The sequence below is a fragment of the Rhinichthys klamathensis genome, unplaced genomic scaffold, assembly GCF_029890125.1.
Source record: "Rhinichthys klamathensis goyatoka isolate OS25496 unplaced genomic scaffold, OSU_Roscu_1.1 h1tg000077l_1, whole genome shotgun sequence".
NCBI classification, from domain to species: Eukaryota; Metazoa; Chordata; class Actinopteri; order Cypriniformes; family Leuciscidae; genus Rhinichthys; species Rhinichthys klamathensis.
In genome coordinates, this window is record NW_026606619.1 from 19222 (window position 1) to 40265 (window position 21044).

Here is a 21044-nt window from a genome sequence, read left to right on the forward strand (position 1 = left end):
ATAATATCCAAATAACAATATCTGGTAGGAGGGTTAAACTTGCTTTTTTTTAAGGATAGAATATATCAATAGAACTTGATATAGAATAGAAGATACATAATAATTTATGTTAAATAAAATGTTTGGTTGTTCAGCCTTACAGTCTCAGGTTTTTATTTTTTGAGAGTGCATTTTTGAGATTATACAGTTATACTAGCTCTTTATTGACAGTATACAGGATGGTGTATCGGGGGTCAGGATACAATATAATGAGATGAGATGAGATGAGATGAGATGGGGGGGGGGGGGGGGGGGGGTATGAATGGGTGAATGTGAGGCAAAATGTAAAGCGCTTTGGTGGCCATTGGGTCTGTGAAAGCGCTATATAAATGCAGTCCATTTACCATTTAACATATCTGACTAACTGAGCTTTAAAACAATCCTCTAGGGAAAAAAATCTGTTAAGGGGATTTACTTTACTTCCCATAAGGAAATTAAACATGACTCTGATACATTTATCCACAAATGAGTTTCTACAGCGTGTTTCAAATGGCATCTGTACAATTGCACACTTCTGATCTACCCACATACCTGCAGACTGCCACTTGTATCTCCTCTTCATCTATTTTGGACGATGATTTTTTTGACGTCTCCTTACTCGCCCTGAACCTTGAAATGCCACATGTTCCACTGTTATCTGCCTGTAAGGTCAGATATCACTCGTCTTAACAAATAGAAAACACAAAAGACACTCAAACATAAGCAGTAGATATACTGTCTTAATATGCAATATTAGACATACTCTTGTCATGCTGCTGCCTCTGACATTGTTGAGAAAGGCTGATACCTCCTCATCTTTGGCAAGAAATAACCCCTTGTACAGAGAGGGTTCCTCATTCCTGTCCATTAAAATTGATCACAAAAAAAAGTCCTCTTTTAACTGACCAAACATGACTCTACATGCAACTATTTCTATGACAATGCTGTGGAGATTAATGCCTGTGTAATATGAACATACCCCCTTGATTTTTTGAAGCGATAATGTTTGCGATTGCCATCGCAACACACTGCCAACATGTCTGGGTGACATGCTGGACAATAAAAGTAATTTACTTCACACATCACCTCTTCTGTATGCTTGCAAAAACAATATTCGAAAAAGCTTTTCTGGAACGTATCGGCACAGACATTCCCCGGCTATGACATAAAAAAAAAATTGTGTTTACAGAAAAGAAATATTACAATATTACAGTAATATGATTGTGTGTAACAATGATTCAAGCCGATTTACCCTTCCAGCCTGAACAGAACCGTGCTCCAGTAGCTTTAAAAAGGCATGCCTTGACATCGAAGGAGCCGATACTTTGATGTGAGCAAACGCTTCAAAGACATTAAAACTATATATTGTCTGGCAGTTTGTTGTGCTTGGCCAGTAACGGTACCTGAGGAGCTCTTTCACCCCTGGGGTCCATTCCACAAGGCAGGTAGGACAAACTTTACGGGGCAAACAGACATCATATCGTCCTGTGAAAAAAGAGACACATTAAACATGTGTTTCACAGAATCAACTTTTTCCAACTCAACTGTCCCTTATTAATTCACCGTAGTATTTGATATGGCATTAACATTTGGCAATTGGTATATTTCTCAAGAGAAAAGCTTTGCCTTGATTGCAATTGTTAACTTCTGCGGTACAACGAAACAAAAAGCAGGATTTTCCAAACTTACCATTCATGGTGACCACAGAAATATGCTTGCCAGAGGTGACCTCAATCTCATGGGTGCACTCACATAGTGTCCTATGTGCGGGCAATGGCAACTGACATACTGCAATGCAAAGAGGTTGTTACATTTTTCCTCAATCGAGAAGGTATATCACTTGTCATATCAGTGATTCAAAACCAACATCTACAAAATAGACAACTCTACCATGTCATTATCACGGTTTGCTTACTAATAGCACGTTTCATAGTCAAAGCCAAACAAAAACAATTTCTTCAATCAAAGAGTGATTCAAATTAAGAGTTTTTAAACCTTTTCCATTGACAAAGTATATCAACAAAGAATATTTGTGTAATTAGTAATTACCCTTTACTAGTCAACATAAATTGTTAATAAATAACATAACATACCCTGCTCACAAAAGTGAGGTTGGCCGTTTTCACCCATCACCACAGCCTTTGTGGGGGGAATAGGCTCCAGCAGGGCCGGCGATTGCTATAGGCGAACTAGGCGGTTGCCTAGGGCGACAAATGTGTTGGGGGCGCGGGCGCCCTCTAGTGTCGCCCTTGGCCTACTTCCCATTAATCATAGAATTAGAATGACAAGCGAAACAAAAACATGTTTATTAAACATGATCATCCTAAGGCGCCCCTCAGCCATACGTTTAATTACTTGTCAACCTGATTATTAGATTGAATGGATGATTATTGTCGATCATTTCCTAAAGGGGGTGCGGGGGTTAGTTGCGTTACGTTAGTTCTATGGTTACGTTAGGCAAGTGCTCGGCTGCTGCGCGCGCTGATCGAAAATGAAGCGGTCTAAACCCTCTGGTGCACAGGGACGAAACGGAGAAAGCAACAAGATAAAAAGAAAGCCCAGTATAGAGGTACGTCTTCTCATCTCATCCATTAAGGTGTCAAATGTTCTGGCCATCGGGACAACCGGGAGATTCCCGCGGGCCCGACGTGCTTTTTGGGCCGATACATACATCTCATACTTTTATTTTTCTATTTTTGTCTTAACGCCCCATAAAACTCGTACATCGGTGGCCCATTCGTTTTGTTTTGTTTTGCTTAATTGGCGGCGCCGGGTTACTTCCTAATATATAACTTACTTTCAAGTATAGAAATTTGTACAATACTCATGAAAGTTTCCTTTATTTTTCAGTGCATTTGTTTTACAATATAGCCTATGGCAATTACTGTCATGGGATTAATATTATATCTATTATTATGTAGTAGTGTAATGTAGACAGACACTGTAATTAAAAGAGGTTTGAATTTTTCTTTGTTCAATTTGCACACTGAATATGGTTTGGAGCTTTTAGTTTTGAACTCTCAAAGTGCACCAGATTGATGAATTTAACATTAAAATGCACAAAATTTTCTTACGGGGAAATACCCCCTAAACCCCCTTAACCTTGTAGCAGACTAATAGATTGTAATAATAGTTGGCCTAGTGGTGGTAGTAGTTGTAATTTATCTACTAAAAGTTATTTATGGTCAGATAAAATATAGTTGTACAATGCAACTATGATATAAATATCCTTGAACGTTCTTTGTAGCATTTGTATGAACGATTTATTGTTTAAGTGTTTGAGTAACTATAAGAGCATGTTTAGTTTAATACTCAATATCGCCTAGGGCAACCAAAGGGTTAGAGCCGGCCCTGGGCTCCAGGTAGCCATGGAAAAGTGCCTCCCTGCCATGGAACACATTCTTTTTGTGAGCCTCCATGTCGCATCCTCCACATAGATACTCCATGTCCAGTGGCACACAATCCAGGCACCTAATTACTGCCTCTACGGCACCGCACCCGTGACATTTTTGGTAGAAGTCTCTTTCAGCGGACAGTTTAGCATCGAGCAGCACTGGCCTTGCTGCTTTTGCCCTTGTATCAGCGTGTAGCTGCCGCTGTGCCCATGCTGTTTTTTCAGCTGCCACATTAACCTCAACTGAGTCAAGAGTGTCCCTCAGCTGTTGAAGACACGTTTCTGAAAATAAATGAAAATAAATAAATAACTGTTAAACAACCCTTCGATTGAGTGAAGGCACAATAGATAAAAAATTACTTAATACTGAATGGTACGACAATAATTATGACTTAAAATCTGACTTTGACCAAGCCATACACGACAGTGTCCATTCAATGTTGGTTTAATGTACTGTATATGGACTTGATCATGGTATCACGAACCATTGTATCACAATGGTCTCACAAACCGTGTAATATGCTTCCGATAATAGACCACTTTGAAATGAAGAGTTGGAGTGTCTATCACTTCCCAAAATAGGCAAGAATTTCTAAAAGCAAGCTATGCAAAAGCAATGAGTGCAGAATTGTAAAAAATTAGAATATAATGCACATGTTCTGTCTACAACAACAAAATACAAACACTTAATGTAGTTGCGTGGAGAAAAAGTGTGAGACATCAACAACAATGAATCGAGGAAAAGTTTACAGGGTCATTAGAAAAGTTGTTGATATGGAGGAATAGGAAATGTAGTAGGGATTATACAGACATACTCACCAAGACTTGCAGTCATCTCTTCTTCGATCTGAGGGACTTCCTCAGACACTGTGATCACTTGAACTTCAGAAGCTGGAAAGGCCAATACAATAGGTTATCTATTCTATCAGGGTCTTACTGTAAAGCATCATATATTTTAGTCCAGAAAATTCACAATATTACATCATACATCTGGCTCAGTGAGCTCAAACCATCTTTTCACTCACCAACATTTAGATAATTATCATTATTAAACTATAACAGTGCTATAAACAACGAACCTAATGCACGACGTTCTGCTTTTTGACGTTTCTTACGTCTGTTACTTGTGGCCGCTGCGCTTGTGACTGCTTTCCCTCTCTTAGTCCTCTTTCTTTTTTGAGGGACATGGCTTCCCATTGCCATTGCAGCCTATATGAAAATAAAATATGAATGTTTTCTGATAGAATATCAGACTTATGGTTATGTTTGATGGACGCTTTTTTAGTAAGTAACAATAAAAAACACAAATCAAAAACTACAAGATATAAAATACTACACTACTCCAATGTCCATTAAATGTCTAGAACATCATACCTCAACAGCAACAACAACAAACAAACAATATGTAAATAGTGATTTTCATAGACATGGGTGTAAGTTTATCAAAATTTCTCACCCTGGCCTCACGGAGAAGAGCCTTGCTAATTTTAGCAGCCATATGGCCCCTGGCCTCATTGGGATCTTCAAAGACTCCTGGGTGGTTTTCCGACATGGTGCACGCACGCACAGATACAATACAAAAATACAGACAATAGACACACAATACAGATATGAAGATGAGTGTGTGTGTGTGTGTGTGTGTGTGTGTGTGTGTGTGTGTGTGTGTGAGAGAGAGAGAGAGGAGGGGGTGGAGAGAGAGAGAGTGAGAGAGAGAGAGAGAGAGACAGAAAGTGTGAGAGACTTAAGAGAGAAACAGAGTGAGAGAGAGAGAGAGAGATTGAAAGAGTGGCTCTTAAAAGTGCCTTTGTTTTCTAAACGATATAGAGATAGAGAAATGGAGATAAGATTTAAAACAGCAAATAATCTGTAGAACAGACAAGAAAGCATAATTAGATATATCTCTGAGAAAAAAATATAATGTCTACATTAATGCGAGACACTACAGGTGAATAGGGTAAACTTTTAAAATAATAGATATCACCATGAAACTTCCTCATTTGATTAATTACACAAGTATATAAAAACTATGTATTATAAGTTTTTGAAATGTGTATGTTTAATTATGCAAAGTATGCATTATCTCATTAAATATGCGCAATTTTGCATATATATTTTCGATAACATAAACCTGAACATATGCATATGATAAAGCCAGGTGCAAAATTATTTTTATTTTTATTATATGCTTTCATTACTTAGGAAATAATACTGGAGAAAGAAATCGATTTCCTCTATATTTTTTGGTGTACATGATGGTGCTACATAGGATGAGATTTTGGTAACGTTAACGTTACTGGAGATTGACAACAACAAAAAAACAAATTTTGAGAAAACGTCTTTTAAAAATATTTGTAATGTAAAAATGCATACTTTATTAAAGAAAAACAACTACAGACACGATATCATGTCAACTATTTAGCAATCAACAATACAAGCCATCTAAAACGCATTAAAACTTATAATTCAACATTTATTGATAGTAAATAAGTAGCAGGTCTGAGATACATACCGGATTTGTAGAGGGGATCCTCGCAATGACGGAAAAACCGCGAAAGTGGGGTCGCCGTCATGGCAACGGACTCGTCCGATTTTACATTAATTTATTATTAGTCTTTATAATTTTTTTTCCGTTGTCTGTATATGCCTATCTGTCAATTGAGTAAACATAATTTTTTTTTTGTAAATTAGTCCAAATATTATTTACATTAATGTGGTGTATTGGCATAATGCTTATTTATGCAGGATGTGTATTCAATGGCTCTCATGCTTGGGAGCGGGTATTTAAGTCACGTGATGTGAGTTGCACGTGTGGGGAATGTGATGTAATCAACCTGTGATCTGAACACCAGTAAAGTATGTTTGGTAGCATTTGGTGGTTTTGTCTCATGAATACATAACATAAGTTGGCGACGAGGATAAAACTGAGAGGACATGGCGCAAATCGGAAGACTGGATGAGTATAAACCAGAAGACGAGTCCTGGTCCGCGTATATGGAACGCGCAGAATTGTTTATGGTTGCAAATGACGTGGATGATACGAAGCAAGTAGCGACTTTGCTTAGTGCTGTGGGAGCGTCCACATATGGATTACTGCGGAATTTGGTTCAGCCTGAAAAGCCAAAGGATAAAACGTTGGAAGAAATTGTGAATATTCTTAAGGATCATTTTGAACCAAAGCCATTGATAATAGCTGAACGTTTCCGATTTCAGCGTTGTGTTCAAAAGCCCCATGAAACTGTGTCCCAGTATGTTGCTGAACTGAAACAATGTGCATCTAAATGTGACTTCGGTGCAAGTTTGGATGAGTCTCTACGTGATCGCTTTGTTAGCGGAATCCAAAGTGAAGCATGTCAACGAAGATTGCTTTCGGAGGACACACTCACTTTCGCACGAGCACTTGAAATTGCGCAGAGCATGGAAACTGCACATCGTGATACCCAGCAACTGAGGAAAACAGAGGATTCAGCGGCAGCAGTGCATAAGGTAAATACAAAGACTGTATAATCAGAGACAAGTATGCTATCGTTGTAAAGGGAAAAACCATAATGCTCAGGAATGTTATTTTAAAAATTCGAAGTGTCACAATTGTGGGAAGATTGGACATATAAAGAGAGCTTGTAAAGTTAAAGAGAAAGTACATCTCAACAGTAAAGCTACTGAAAAACAAAACAAGCACAAAGTAACTGCTTATATGTATGCTGAAGAGCCAGAGCTAGAAATGTTTTCCATGTTAAGTGAAACTGAGAAACAGCCTTTCCGAGTGAATTTTACTGTGAATCAGCAAGATTTGTTGATGGACATTGATACAGGAGCAGCTGTAAGCATAATTTCGCAACAAGTGTATAAACAATCGTTTGCCCATTTGCCACTGGAGGGAGCTAAAGTAAAGTTAAAGACCTACACTGGTGAATGCATTCCAGTATTGGGTCAATTCACAACTACTGTACAATATGAGGATCAAGTGAATGAGTTACCACTAATTGTAGTGGAAGGGAATGGTCCAAACCTGTGTGGTAGGAACTGGCTCCAGAAAGTAAAATTGAATTGGAAAATAATTCGATATGTGAGTCAAGCTAAGCAGCCTGGGTCTATCAAAGACGTGCTGGATAAGTATCGTGAAGTCTTTAAGGATGAGCTGGGCACTCTAAAGGACATTAAAGCTACTATTTCAGTGAAACCAGATGTTCCACCCAAGTTTTTTAAAAATCGTCCTCTTCCCTTTGCTATGAAGGAACGGGTGGAGAAGGAAATTGATAGGCTGGAGAAAGCCCATGTGATATCTCCAGTAAAGTATAGTGAGTGGGCGGCTCCAGTTGTGCCTGTTATTAAAAAAGATTCCACAATCCGCTTATGCGGCGACTACAAAGTCACTGTCAATCAAGCGTCCAATACTGAAGTGTATCCCCTGCCACGGATTGAGGACGTTTTGGCCACTTTGAGTGGAGGAAAGTTGTTTTCCAAGATTGACTTGGCACAAGCATATCAACAGGTTTTACTGGATGATGATTCCAAGAAGTATACGACAATCAACACCCACAAGGGATTGTACGTGTATAATCGTCTAGCTTTTGGCATCAGTTCAGCCCCTTCCATTTTTCAACGTATAATGGAAACTTTGATGAAAGATCTGAAAGTGATTGTGTATCTGGATGATTTGTTGATTACAGGTCATGATGAACAAGAACATCTAACAAACCTTTGTAAAGTCCTACAGCGTCTTCAAGACTCAGGCTTAAGAGTGAAGGAATGTAAGTGTGAGTGGGGACAAACACGAATTGAATACCTGGGTTATGTGATTGATGAAAAAGGGGTGTATCCAACGAAAGACAAGGTAAAAGCCATTCAAGATGCACCAGCACCTTCAAACGTAAAGGAACTGCGAGCTTTTTTAGGCTTGGTAAATTATTATGGACGTTTTGGACCAAATCAGAGCACAGTGTTGGCACCACTGTATAGACTGTTGAAAGAACAAACTACTTGGTGTTGGGGGAAAAAGGAACAAGATGCTTTCAAAAAGTGTAAAGAATTGCTCACAAGTGACAAAGTGTTGGTACATTATGATCCACAACTGCCTTTGACTTTAGCATGTGATGCTTCGGCTTATGGAATTGGTGCAGTGCTTCAGCACATTATGCCGAATGGTGAAGAACATCCCATTGCATATGCTTCACGGACGTTGTCCCCTGCTGAAAAGAAATATTCACAGATTGAGAAGGAAGCGTTGAGTGTGATCTATGGAGTAAAAAAATTCCATCAATATCTTTGGGGAAGATCTTTTAATTTGATAACGGATCATAGACCATTAGTGACTCTGTTTGGAGAACATAAACACTTCCCAATGATGGCTGCCGCTCGTATTCAGCGGTGGGCTATAATTTTGTCGGCATATGATTATCATATCATGTATCGTAAGGCAGAATGTCATGGAAATGCAGATGGCCTGTCACGAATTCCACTACCTGAAATTACGGATGCGGGAACCGAAGCCATTTCAGAAAATATCAACACTCTTTTGACAAATCATCTTCAAGAAGCTCCTCTAAATGCTGCACAGATTGCCAGAATGACAAGAACAGATCAAGAACTTTCTAAAGTTTTTCGTTATGTCATGGAGGGGTGGCCAATTGAAGTGTCTGATGATTTGAAAATATTCTATGTGAAAAGAGATGAACTGTCAGTGGAACAGGGATGTCTGTTATGGGGCATACGAGTGATTGTACCCTTCAAGTTTCGAAAATCAGTGTTACATGAAATTCATTCAGGACATCCTGGCATTGTTAAAATGAAAGCGCTGACTCGTAAATTTGTGTGGTGGCCAAAAATTGATGCAGACAGAAAGAATTTGCAAGGAATGTCAAATCTGTCAACAGGAACAAAGGATGCCAAGTCACGTCCCTCTTCATCCATGGGAATTCCCGGGTGAGTGTTGGAGAAGGTTGCATGTGGATTTTGCGGGTCCTTTCCTGAACAACATGTTCATGATCGTTGTTGATGCTCATTCTAAGTGGTTAGAAGTTTTTCGTATGTCACAGATCACTTCTCAAGCTACAATTACCAGACTGAAGAGATTGTTTTCTGCATATGGATTACCTGAACAAATAGTGACTGATAATGCAACAACTTTTACTTCTGATGAATTCCAAAGATTTGTGAAACAGAATGGTATTCTGCATACCAGGAGTGCACCTAAGCACCCAGCCACAAATGGATTGGCAGAAAGATATGTCCAGACATTTAAGAGAGGTATGAAGAAATTGACTAATGAACAAATGTGCATTGATGATAGACTGTCTTTATTTTTGTTACGATATCGCACAACTCCTAATTGTACCACAGGTCAGTCACCATCTGATTTATTTTTAAAGAGACACATTCGCACCAGGTTGGATTTCCTGAAACCGAACATTCATGAAATGGTTCGTAGAAAACAGTATTTGCAGAAAAATCAACATGACTATCGCGCAAGAGAGAGATCCTTTGCTGTGGATGATTCTGTGTTCCTGCGAAGTACAGTGGAGGGAGGTCCGAAGTGGTTATCTGGAGTGATTACACAGCAGACAGGACCTGTTTCGTACAAGGTACGTGATCCAATATCGGATACTGTGTACAGACGGCATGGTGATCAACTGAGACCACATACTTCATCCTCAGAGATTCCAATGCCACAGGAGGAAAAGGAGACTGCTCAATGTGTTGAACCACATGATCTACCTCAATATGCGGAACTCAATGGTCAAGATTCAGGATTTGCTGGAACTCCAGTAGGTACATTTGACCCTGAGGTACCTTTTGAACAATCATTGAACAACCCAAGTCCAGTGGGTCTGCGTCGTTCTAAACGGACTATTACATTACCACAACGTTTTAGAAATTGAGAATTTGAACTAATGTGGTGTGTTTAGTTTTAATGGGGGAGGTAATGTGGTGTATTGGCATAATGCTTATATATGCAGGATGTGTATTCATTGGCTCTCATGCTTGGGAGCGGGTATTTAAGTCACGTGATGTGAGTTGCACGTGTGGGGAATGTGATGTAATCAACCTGTGATCTGAACACCAGTAAAGTATGTTTGGTAGCATTTGGTGGTTTTGTCTCATGAATACATAACAACTAAGATGATGGATGGGGAGTTTGATTGATCAAGCCTGCCTCTAGTTATCCGGTTATCCGTGTGTCCCGTCACGGAAGAATCCGTGGTGCCATCACAGAATTTGTCAATAAGCAAAAGGCTATAGAAACTGGTCAGGGGAGATAAGAGGTTCACAGATTAATTAGGCTACATGCATCACACACACAGACAACTTGAATAGCCTACTTAAAGTGTCAAAATCAGCAATAGGCACCAGTGAAGGTGAAAACAATCTGTGGCGACCACTGAATATTCCGTGGTACGATCACGGAAGAATTCCGTGGTCCCGTCACGGAAGAATCCGTGGTGTCATCACAGAATTTGACAATAAGGAAAACTGATACTACACAAACTGATCAGGGGAGATAATATGTTCACAGTTTAATGAGGCTATTTCATCACAAACACAACTTGAATAGCCAACTTAAAGTGTCAAAATCACCAATAGGCACCAGTGAAGGTGAAAACAATCTGTGGCGACCACTAAATATTCTGTGGTACGGTCACGGAAGAATTCCGTGGTCCCGTCACGGAAGAATCCGTGGTGTCATCACAGAATTTGACAATAAGGAAAACTGTTACTACACAAACTGATCAGGGGAGATAATATGTTCACAGTTTAATGAGGCTACATTTCATCACAAACACAACTTGAATAGCCTACTTAAAGTGTCAAAATCAGCAATAGGCACCAGGTGAAAACAATCTGTGGCGACCACTGAATATTCCGTGGTACGGTCACGGAATTCAGGGTGACCAGACGTTATCCTAGCGATCAAACGACGACAGAACAATGCAATATCAAGTTAAAATCACTTTAAAACAAAATATTTAAAGTAAAGTACTTTAAAGTACACATTTCAAGCTTTCTATATATTTCTCAGATCTTTGAGGCAAGTAGCTTGCGCTAAGTTTCGCTTCATTTATGAGACGAGCTCAGTCCACGCGCCGGCACGGAGCTCCTGAGAAGTCCTGATTATATTGCCTGCTATATTTACTGCTTATTTATTAAAGACAATTGGTTGATGAAACATTGATTAAAATTAAGATACAATTAATACAAAACGAAATTCACTTTAAAGAAAGGCTTTCTACAAAAACAAACTTAATGAAGTGGTCAAAATCATGTCTGCCCACTCCATTTGTCTCCCGATTGCGCATCTTATGCTCTTACTCATGCTTTTCACTTTTCATATAATCAACATTGATGAAATTAAAAAATAAATTATTTTATTTAAACATAAATATGAAACTAAATCGTTTTCTTTAATGACTAGGCTACAACACGCAGGTCTATAGGCCTACAGAGAAATTTAATATCGGAGCGGGATTTGAGTGAACGCCGTCTTACTGTAAGCATGTGGGGGTAGAGGTACGATTTTCGAGCAATCATCGAATATTATTTTGCTTGATATGCCAATCCTTAATATTTGGTGTTTTAAATGCCTGTTTGAGGTCTCTGTGAAAGATTTAAAGCAGTCTTTTAGAAATGTATCAGTAAATGTCATGGTTAACCAAAAGTGTAGTGTAGATCAGTAGATGAAACGGGTGGGGAGAAGAGGTAAGTGCGACGAGCGAGGCAACCACCAGCCGCACCGACCGACGGCCCGAAGAGGAAAGACCCGCCAGCTCCCGGAAAGCCTCTTTTAACCAGTCATCCATCACTACATTCACGCCAGCCTACAGCTCCACCTGTAGGACTAAGACAGACAAACAAATAGCAACCATAAAACACAGACAAACACAAGCTGCCCAATAACACGGCAAAGCCGGTCATGACACCTAGGAAGAAAACTACAGGGGACAATGGACAAGCTGCTGCATGGGAAAAATCTTTTCCCAACTGCACCATCTTACGATGTCACAGAACATCTGTCCAAGTTGCAAGCTAGAGCCAAAGAATGCACCACGAAAGCATCATTAAGACAGCTCCGTAGCTACAACAAAACCCGAAGAGATGTCACCTATAAAGAAAAAGATCGTGTATGGGTGAAACATTTTCCACAGTCAAGTGCACTTCACCATTTTTGTGCTAAACTTGCCAACAAATGGAAGGGTCCCTACAGAATAATACAACAGCTGGGACCACTGAATTATAGTGTGGCATTAGAAGACACTGGTGAGGATGTTTCCTACCGCTGAGGAGTTAAACCACCTGGGAAAATCGAAACTTTTGGAAATCTTCCACGAATCCACTGACGAAGATGAGGAGTTTCTTGGTTTCCAACCTAGGGTTGTTTTTTCTTTTTCTTTTTTATATATAAAATGTTTTATTTCATTGCATTATATTTATTAGTACAGTCACTAGTATTCTAGTTGTTAATCTGACATATTTGCGCTATAGTTGCTAACACAAACATGTCTGAAATCCACAGACCAGTCAAAGATAAATACTGGCAGGAGTTGCCAAACAGCAGTGATGGCACAGAAAGCAGTTTGACTTGTTAGGTTATCGACACATAGTTTGTATATATTATATATTGCGTATTTTCCAAGCAAAATTGTCCATAGTTTGTGATTGATATCCAGCCTATATCACTAGATGATGAGTCTTGGTGACATCTGAGCTCAGTTCTCCAGCAAGGCAACTCTCTGTCCCTTTCCCTTTCCACTCACGCTCTTCGCCCTCTTCATTTGGTAGACCACATTGGCCGCCTCGTCCAAGATGCTTGCAGTGGAAGATTTTCAGTTTCTGTTTTGTTCTGTTTGACAGTGGTGAGGTCTTCACCGATCATACTCATGATAGATGCTCTCTTCTTTAGGGCTTGGCTTCTGTTGACCGATGTCTTTGAGAAGGTCCTGCTGAGCTCGGAGTTGTCTCTGTGCTTCCTGTACTCGGCCCTCCATAGTCAGCCTGGCACACAGTTGGGCGCAGTGAACGCCCAACACTGACATATTTAAACTGCCCGCCCACACCCAACTGCTGGTGGTGACCCGTTTCTGTTGAGTGACGACTCTCATCACTTTCTGCAATTCCCGAGTCCTGAAACTCAGCTGCAGCTGAAAAGGGACCCGGTCCTGTTGCTGGAAACTTTCAACTTTTTCCGGTCTGACTGCAAACTGAAAGGTGATCTCAACACAGTCTGTCACGTTGCCAATCTCTCTCACTAACCGATGATTATCCTCCTCATAGGGGAAGTACATGCCATCCGGTGCCAGAAGTGTTGCCATGACGTTAGCTGCTAGGACATTGTCAGCTACAGCGCTCTGAATCTCTGTGGCGACTGTACCATTATTTACAATATTTATTCTGCCTCCTGTGTGGTCAACCAGCCTCCCAACCTCTGCCAAACGACAGTCCTCTCCTTCAAAGGTCATCACGGACACGATCACACCCTTTTCAGCAGCATAATGGGCTAACTGGTTGCAGAAATAAGGAGAGGGGGCTCTTGAGGAAGACTCTTGTTCTAAGTGGCCTAGTCCTATGTTGGCCTGCCCGTCTGTGCAGATTATAACCTTTGATCCTGTGAACAGGGATGCCATTGCAACAGAGATGAGGGCAGCAGGTCCCAGTGCTGTGGCTCCATGTTCTCTGAGTTCTTTGATTTTCTGGGTGAGAGGCTGGATAGTCTCTGCAATGCAGTGAGGCGTGCTGTAGGTCTCTCCCTCCTTCTTCAGATAGTCATAGTCCACCAGCGCCCAGTCTCTCAGGGTGAGAGGAACCCCTGTACCGTCACCATAAAAGTCTCATTGTTAAAAGTCACCAGTGCCAGTCTTCTGTGAGGTGAGGTTTTCTGCAGGGTGGACAGCACCATCTGAAGAGCTTCTTGGACTCCCTGCAGTCGTGAAATATATGTGGGTGATCGCATGCTGTTACCTGGAGAGATCTCAGAAGTAACACTCATACTTCCGGAAGTGTCTACACACAGCACAATTAGCATGTCGTCTAGGTTCTCATACTCCATGTCCCTGTTGTCGTCCATGTAAAGTATATCCCTGCCTGGAGGAGAGCGCAAGGGAAACCGCCCCGCCGTTAGTGGCGCCAGCGAATAAACGTTCTCCTTCCCGCAAAACTCACAGCTCCATATTATTGTTGTTTGGTGTGTCTCTGGACTGCTTGCAGAGGACATGACGGCATTGCATTTCCCACAATGCACTGGTTTCTGGCTGCTCTGTATAGCAGATGCTTTAGTAATGTCCACAAGGCTTCCTACTTTTTGCGACACTACGTTTACATTAGCTTTAAGTTGAGGTCTCTCCATTATTCTCCAGACGTCTTGGTGGTACCGGTGGTGGAAGAGAGCTAGTCAAACTCTTTCTCTGATGTATGTTACAGCTCTCCCCAACGTCATCTTCAGAGCGGAGCACTCAAACCCACGAGCTGTGTCAACGATCGCCTGGATCTTCCCTATCGAAGCTTTTCCGTTTATAACAAACAGAAGTTCACCATTGCTGAAGGTTGTGGTTTTGCTGGATACAAGGCTGGTCTTTCCACAAAACACTCACACAATTCACCTCTGCACTTTCCACACACGCCCTTTATCGCAGTTCCTCTTAAAATAAGCAGTGGGTGACATTTCTTCTTTTATTTTTATTTACTCAGTTTTCCTTTGTTGTTTCCATTCTCCCTTGAAAAAAAAATAAGAAGAAGAGTTTTTTCCCCCCCCTCTAACAAAAAAACAAACCAATCTGATCTTGTTAGAAGTATGAACTCTTGAATCTGTGGTCTTTGTAAATTTAGTGAACTTTGTAAATTCATGTAGCATTATCCGTACTTAAAATATTAAGTACGGTATTATTGTTGAGGTTTTTTTGTTTGTTCGTTGAGAACCAAGAGTTTGACAAATTTAAAGTGGTTGTTTTTTGTTTGTCTTTTCGGTCCCACTTTATATTAAGTGGCCCTAATACCTGTGAACTTACATGGTACCTAGATATGTACTTAGTATGTAACTACAGTGTAAATACACATTGGTACATAGTATTTACAACTGTAATATTTGTGTAACTACACATATGTAACAACCCACGGAAAGGTATGTGTAAGTACAAATGTGTAACAGGACATTGGTAACAACACTTTTTCCACTAAAGTAAGTACACATGTGTAACAGGCATTATGTAACTACATTTTGTAACAACAATATGTATTCACACAAGTTGTTCCACTTCCACAAGCAGTCTTCCATACTGTAGTTACCAGTTAAGAACACACTGAAACCATGATGATTCCTATGTGTATACCATGTATTTACTATATGACCGGCAGGACTTATGTTGAATTACAGCTAAAGTTTTCCCTTGTGGTACCAGTGTACATACATGGTCACTCCTCAGGCAACATCTTGATACAATGTGTTAAACTGTCATAACTTACTGTGTATTATGCAAAACCCAAACCTCTGTGCAACTGTACTAACAGTGTACTAACATGGTAACTCCTCAAGAACTGTCCACTTAATATAAAGTGTAAAATGGTCATAACTTACTGTGTATTATGCAAAACCCAAACCTCTGTGCAACTGTACTAACAGTGTACTTACATGGTAACTCCTCAGGAACTGTCCACTTAATATAAAGTGTAAAATGGTCATAACTTACTGTGTATTATGCAAAACCCAAACCTCTGTGCAACTGTACTAACAGTGTACTAACATGGTAACTCCTCAGGAACTGTCCACTTAATATAAAGTGTAAAATGGTCATTACTTACTGTGTATTATGCAAAACCCAAACCTCTGTGCAACTGTACTAACAGTGTACTAACATGGTAACTCCTCAGGAACTGTCCACTTAATATAAAGTGTAAAACGGTCATAACTTACTGTGTTTTATGCAAAACCCAAACCTCTGTGCAACACTGTATTAACAGTGTATTTACATGGTAACTCCTCAGGAACTGTCCACTTAATTTAAAGTGTAAAACTGTCATAACAGAGACCATCTCAGCAAACCCAAACCTCTCATAGTTTTAATAGCATTAAACTATATTTTGAGCCACTAATCCTACTCATACCCCTAAACCTACCCATAACCATTCCTTAAAACTACGTAGGCTAACGTTACACTTATGAAGAAAATAAAAACATAACAGACAGACAAGTAACGTTATAAATTTCACAATAATTTGTTTATTGCGAAAATGTAAACAAACCGGTACCAAAAGTCGTTCACATGATGATGCGTTGCAGCCGCAGTCCTCTCTGGCAGTATTATAATAGTTGTGTATGAGGTACAGATCAGAGTATAAATTATTAATCCATGAAAATGTTAATCCGGTTTTGGTTCGCTCTGTGAAGGCAATGGTGAAGGCGCGCGCGCTTCTCCATTTCAAATGTACTACTACACCGACTGAAACACGGCATGTCGCAATCTGTGACGAAGCAGGCGAGAGCCAATGAGCGTTTGACATCACAGCCGTAAAACATGTCGTAACGCTTCTTGAAGGCGCATTTTTTTTATTTGAATTCATCACCAGCGCGCCTGAGCGCGGGATTTGACGTTTGCGGTCGCTGCTGAGAAATGGAGATGATTCAAGATCATAAAGGGCTGAATTTGGATCTGTTTCTTGCAAACAACGTATGGATTCTAAAGATTTGGATTACATCAGGCTAATACAATTTATGTTTTTTGTGAATTTATGTTGTGTTTTATTGGAGAAAACGCTTTTTGTGTCTCACGGTAAATGAACTAAATACTGCAAAATGGTTAAACGATTAAACAAGGTATTTTTAAGGTTTTAAAGTGTAGGCTATTCTTGTTTATTGTTTACAGAACACTGTAATTTACTGTAAAGGCAAATAGGTCACCACAATGTCAAATAAAAAAAATCTAAAATAAAGAGTAATTCTTTAAAAGTGCTATGCCGTAATATCCCAGAATCTATCAAAGCATAACTATCACATTTATATTTCAGAGTTTAATATCCACTATGTAACCTTGTGTTTTGCATTTACTGTGGTACACAACAATGACCCTAACAATTACACTTTATATTAAGTGGACAGTTCCTGAGGAGTTACCATGTAAGTACACTGTTAGTACAGTTGCACAGGGTTGGGTTTTGCATAATACACAGTAAGTTATGACCATTTTACACTTTATATTAAGTGGACAGTTCCTGAGGAGTTACCATGTAAGTACACTGTTAGTACAGTTACACAGGGTTGGGTTTTGCATAATACACAGTGAGTAATGACCATTTTACACTTTATATTAAGTGGACAGTTCCTGAGGAGTTACCATGTAAGTACACTGTTAGTACAGTTGCACAGAGGTTTGGGTTTTGCATAATACACAGTAAGTAATGACCATTTTACACTTTATATTAAGTGGACAGTTCCTGAGGAGTTACCATGTAAGTACACTGTTAGTACAGTTGCACAGAGGTTTGGGTTTTGCATAATACACAGTAAGTTATGACCATTTTACACTTTATATTAAGTGGACAGTTCCTGAGGAGTTACCATGTAAGTACACTGTTAGTACAGTTGCACAGAGGTTTGGGTTTTGCATAATACACAGAAAGTTATGACCATTTTACACTTTATATTAAGTGGACAGTTCCTGAGGAGTTACCATGTAAGTACACTAGTACAGTTGCACAGAGGTTTGGGTTTTGCATAATACACAGTAAGTTATGACCATTTTACACTTTATATTAAGTGGACAGTTCCTGAGGAGTTATCATGGATGTACACTGGTACCACAAGGGAAAACTTTAGCTGCAATTCAACATAAGTCCTGCCGGTCATATAGTAAATACATGGTATACACATAGGAATCATCATGGTTTCAGTGTGTTCTTAACTGGTAACTACAGTATGGAAGACTGCGTGTGGAAGTGGAACAACTTGTGTGAATACATATTGTTGTTACAAAATGTAGTTACATAATGCCTGTTACACATGTGTACTTACTGTAGTGGAAAAAGTGTTGTTACCAATGTCCTGTTACACATTTGTACTTACACATACCTTTCCGTGGGTTGTTACATATGTGTAGTTACACAAATATTACAGTTGTAAATACTATGTACCAATGTGTATTTACACTGTAGTTACATACTAAGTACATATCTAGGTACCATGTAAGTTCGCAGGTATTAGGGCCACTTAATATAAAGTGGGACCGTTTTTTCTTGTATGAAATATACAACATTTCTAAACTGAATCCTCTGTCCTTTGTGATTCTTTTTTTATTTGAGTTGATATATGTCATTGGTGGTATTTGTGCTATCTGGGTTATTTTAGGGTGACCAAACGTCCTGTTTTACCAGGACATGTCCTGTTTTCACGTCCTGTCCTTCCTGGCTGTTTTTTATAAAGTGATGAAAATGTCCTGGTTTTCATTATTTTTCATTGGGCCATTAAATTGACCGGCACTAGGTCAATCTTCACCTGCGGTGCTGCATGTGACGTAATCCCTGAGAGGCTGCCGTGTGGGTGGCTCTCTTTACACTCAAAACGAGCGAGCAGTCAGCCGTCCGAGCACTTCTGCCTGCAACATGCCGAAGCGCAAATGCACATTTACAAATGAATTACAGAAGAAATTCCCCACTTCCCCACTGACACCGCCAAAAAGTTTAATAATGCCCGCACTAATACCGAAGCCATTGTGAATGGTGTTTTAGCGCCCCACTCTGTTGAAGTCACACGTGAAGCACTGAAAGAAATCCAGTATTGTGGTATTTGTACAGATGGGAGCAGTGCTTTAAGTGGGCCGGTACGCACCGGTACTCAGTACCGCCACTTCCAAATATCGCTCTTGAGTGTACCGCCACCTCTCCGTGCGCCCAGAACGTGCTTTTAGCGTACCGGTACGCTCATTTGCACATCTGTTTTAATCCTTTGGCTGCGCTGCCGCTTTTCAGAGCTCCCTTCACAATGCACGCCTCCTAATTCGTCCCACCGAGAGCAGAGACTACATTACCCATACACCCTTGAGTTTTACAAGTGAAAAGCGCATGCGTCGCTTTTTCCGCTGTCAGCTGCTCGGTTAAAATACAAATAGAGCATCACAGTGCGTGCCGTGTTTAACTGTCTGGTTAAACCCCGCGAAGGGAATACTAACACATCCTCCTCCCCGTCTCCCACCCCCCTCCCTCCCTCTCCCTCTCCCTCTCCCTTTTTTTCTGTACAAATTGAAGGAAAGATGAAAAATGTGTATTTTATTTTTTGATATAACGTTTTAAAATAAAAGTTATTGAAAGTCTCTCTCTCTCTCTCTCCCTCTCTCTCTCTCTCTGCAGGCTGAGCGACTTTTGCGCTGCACTTGAAAAGTTCCAGATGGATCCTCTTTTAATTTATTTTATGTTTGAGCCTATGCTCTTTGTTACTTAATTATGTTGTGGATCGTGTGTAGGCTAATTTTATTGTCGCACTTGAAAAGTTTCAGATTGATCCTCATTTTTATTTATTTTATCTATTTCGGAGCCTCTCTTTAATGTTGTGGATCGTTTGTAACTTCATTGCAATTTAATTCAATGTACTGTCGTTCTAATTTCCATAACCGTTGTGTTATGATGATGATGATGATGATGATGCTAGCTCCACGGTCATTTAATAGGCCTAGCCTGCTGCAATGTTTCTTTTACGTGGCTGAAAATAACCGTGCTTTCTGTTACTGAGCCTGTGTCTGTCACTCGTCCTCTTAAAAGTGGAAGCTTGTGCGTAGCTTTGTTGCATTATACTGAAACTTTGTTGATGTTGTTATTGTCATGTGTGTTCTGGTTATTTGCGCATGATTAAACATGAGTCTTTATATGGCGATAAAACAAAGCTTTGTTGCGTGTTTTTTTTTTTAAGTGGGGATTGGGGGTGCGCCAACCCGGTTGGGAAATAGAAGGGGGTGCGCAGGAAAAAAAGTTTGGGAACCGCTGCCCTAGACAATAACATTTAATTTTGTAACAGAATAAAAGTTTTTTTTTTTTTTTTACAAATGTAATTTTACTCTGTTTATTAATGTTTTTACTCAACATTTGTGCAGTTTTTGGAGGATTTATGATATCTTTTAAATTTCTATAAATAAATATTTATTTAAATAGGCTTTTTACAATTTTTTTTTATGTCAAATTCACTTTATAAAAGACCCAGATTTCTAACTTTCATTCATGGAGATAACATGGATAATTTTAAATGGTTTAATGTAAGATTGTTGGCCATTTTTTGGAAAATGCTGTTTTAAAATAAAATAAAAATCACTTTAACCACTAGATGGCTATAGAGCTTCACTATATGCTATTTGCTATTTGACTAATCAAAATATATCTTTTCACAAGTTTATCCAGTTGGATTCATATCCACATTTTGTACATTTTATTTATGTTCAGTAGCTCTTTCTACTGTAGCTCTTTCTAAGGGTATTTTTTCAATACCATTTTGCACATTTTATTTATGTTCAGTAGCTCTTTCTAGCTAAAGCAAATCCACAAACTAATAAAAGGATTTATTATTTTTTATAAGGTCGTCTGTTGACTGCTGTTTATATAAAACCCCTTCAATATAGTTGTTGTTACCTCAGGGGAGGAGGGGAGTCAGCAAAAAAAAAATAATAATAATAATAAT

The 21044-nt window shown here is 39.5% G+C and overlaps 2 protein-coding genes across 2 annotated transcripts; both read right to left on the reverse strand.

Moving 5' to 3' along the window:
- Positions 1-1434: 1434 nt before the first annotated feature.
- On the reverse strand, positions 1435-4964 carry LOC130085411 (uncharacterized). Its single transcript, XM_056251158.1, has 5 exons — positions 4869-4964; positions 4528-4621; positions 4232-4303; positions 3351-3694; positions 1435-1503 (listed from the first exon to the last, which is right to left on the reverse strand). The coding sequence occupies exons 1-5, from the start codon at positions 4962-4964 to the stop codon at positions 1435-1437; spliced, it is 675 nt and encodes a 224-aa protein (XP_056107133.1).
- An 8302-nt stretch (positions 4965-13266) lies between these two features.
- Positions 13267-14805, reverse strand: LOC130085405 (circularly permutated Ras protein 1-like). Its single transcript, XM_056251151.1, is given in 2 exon segments — positions 13267-14228; positions 14231-14805. Coding segments are annotated over 2 exon segments (1476 nt in total). The 5' UTR covers positions 14745-14805.
- Positions 14806-21044: the final 6239 nt, after the last annotated feature.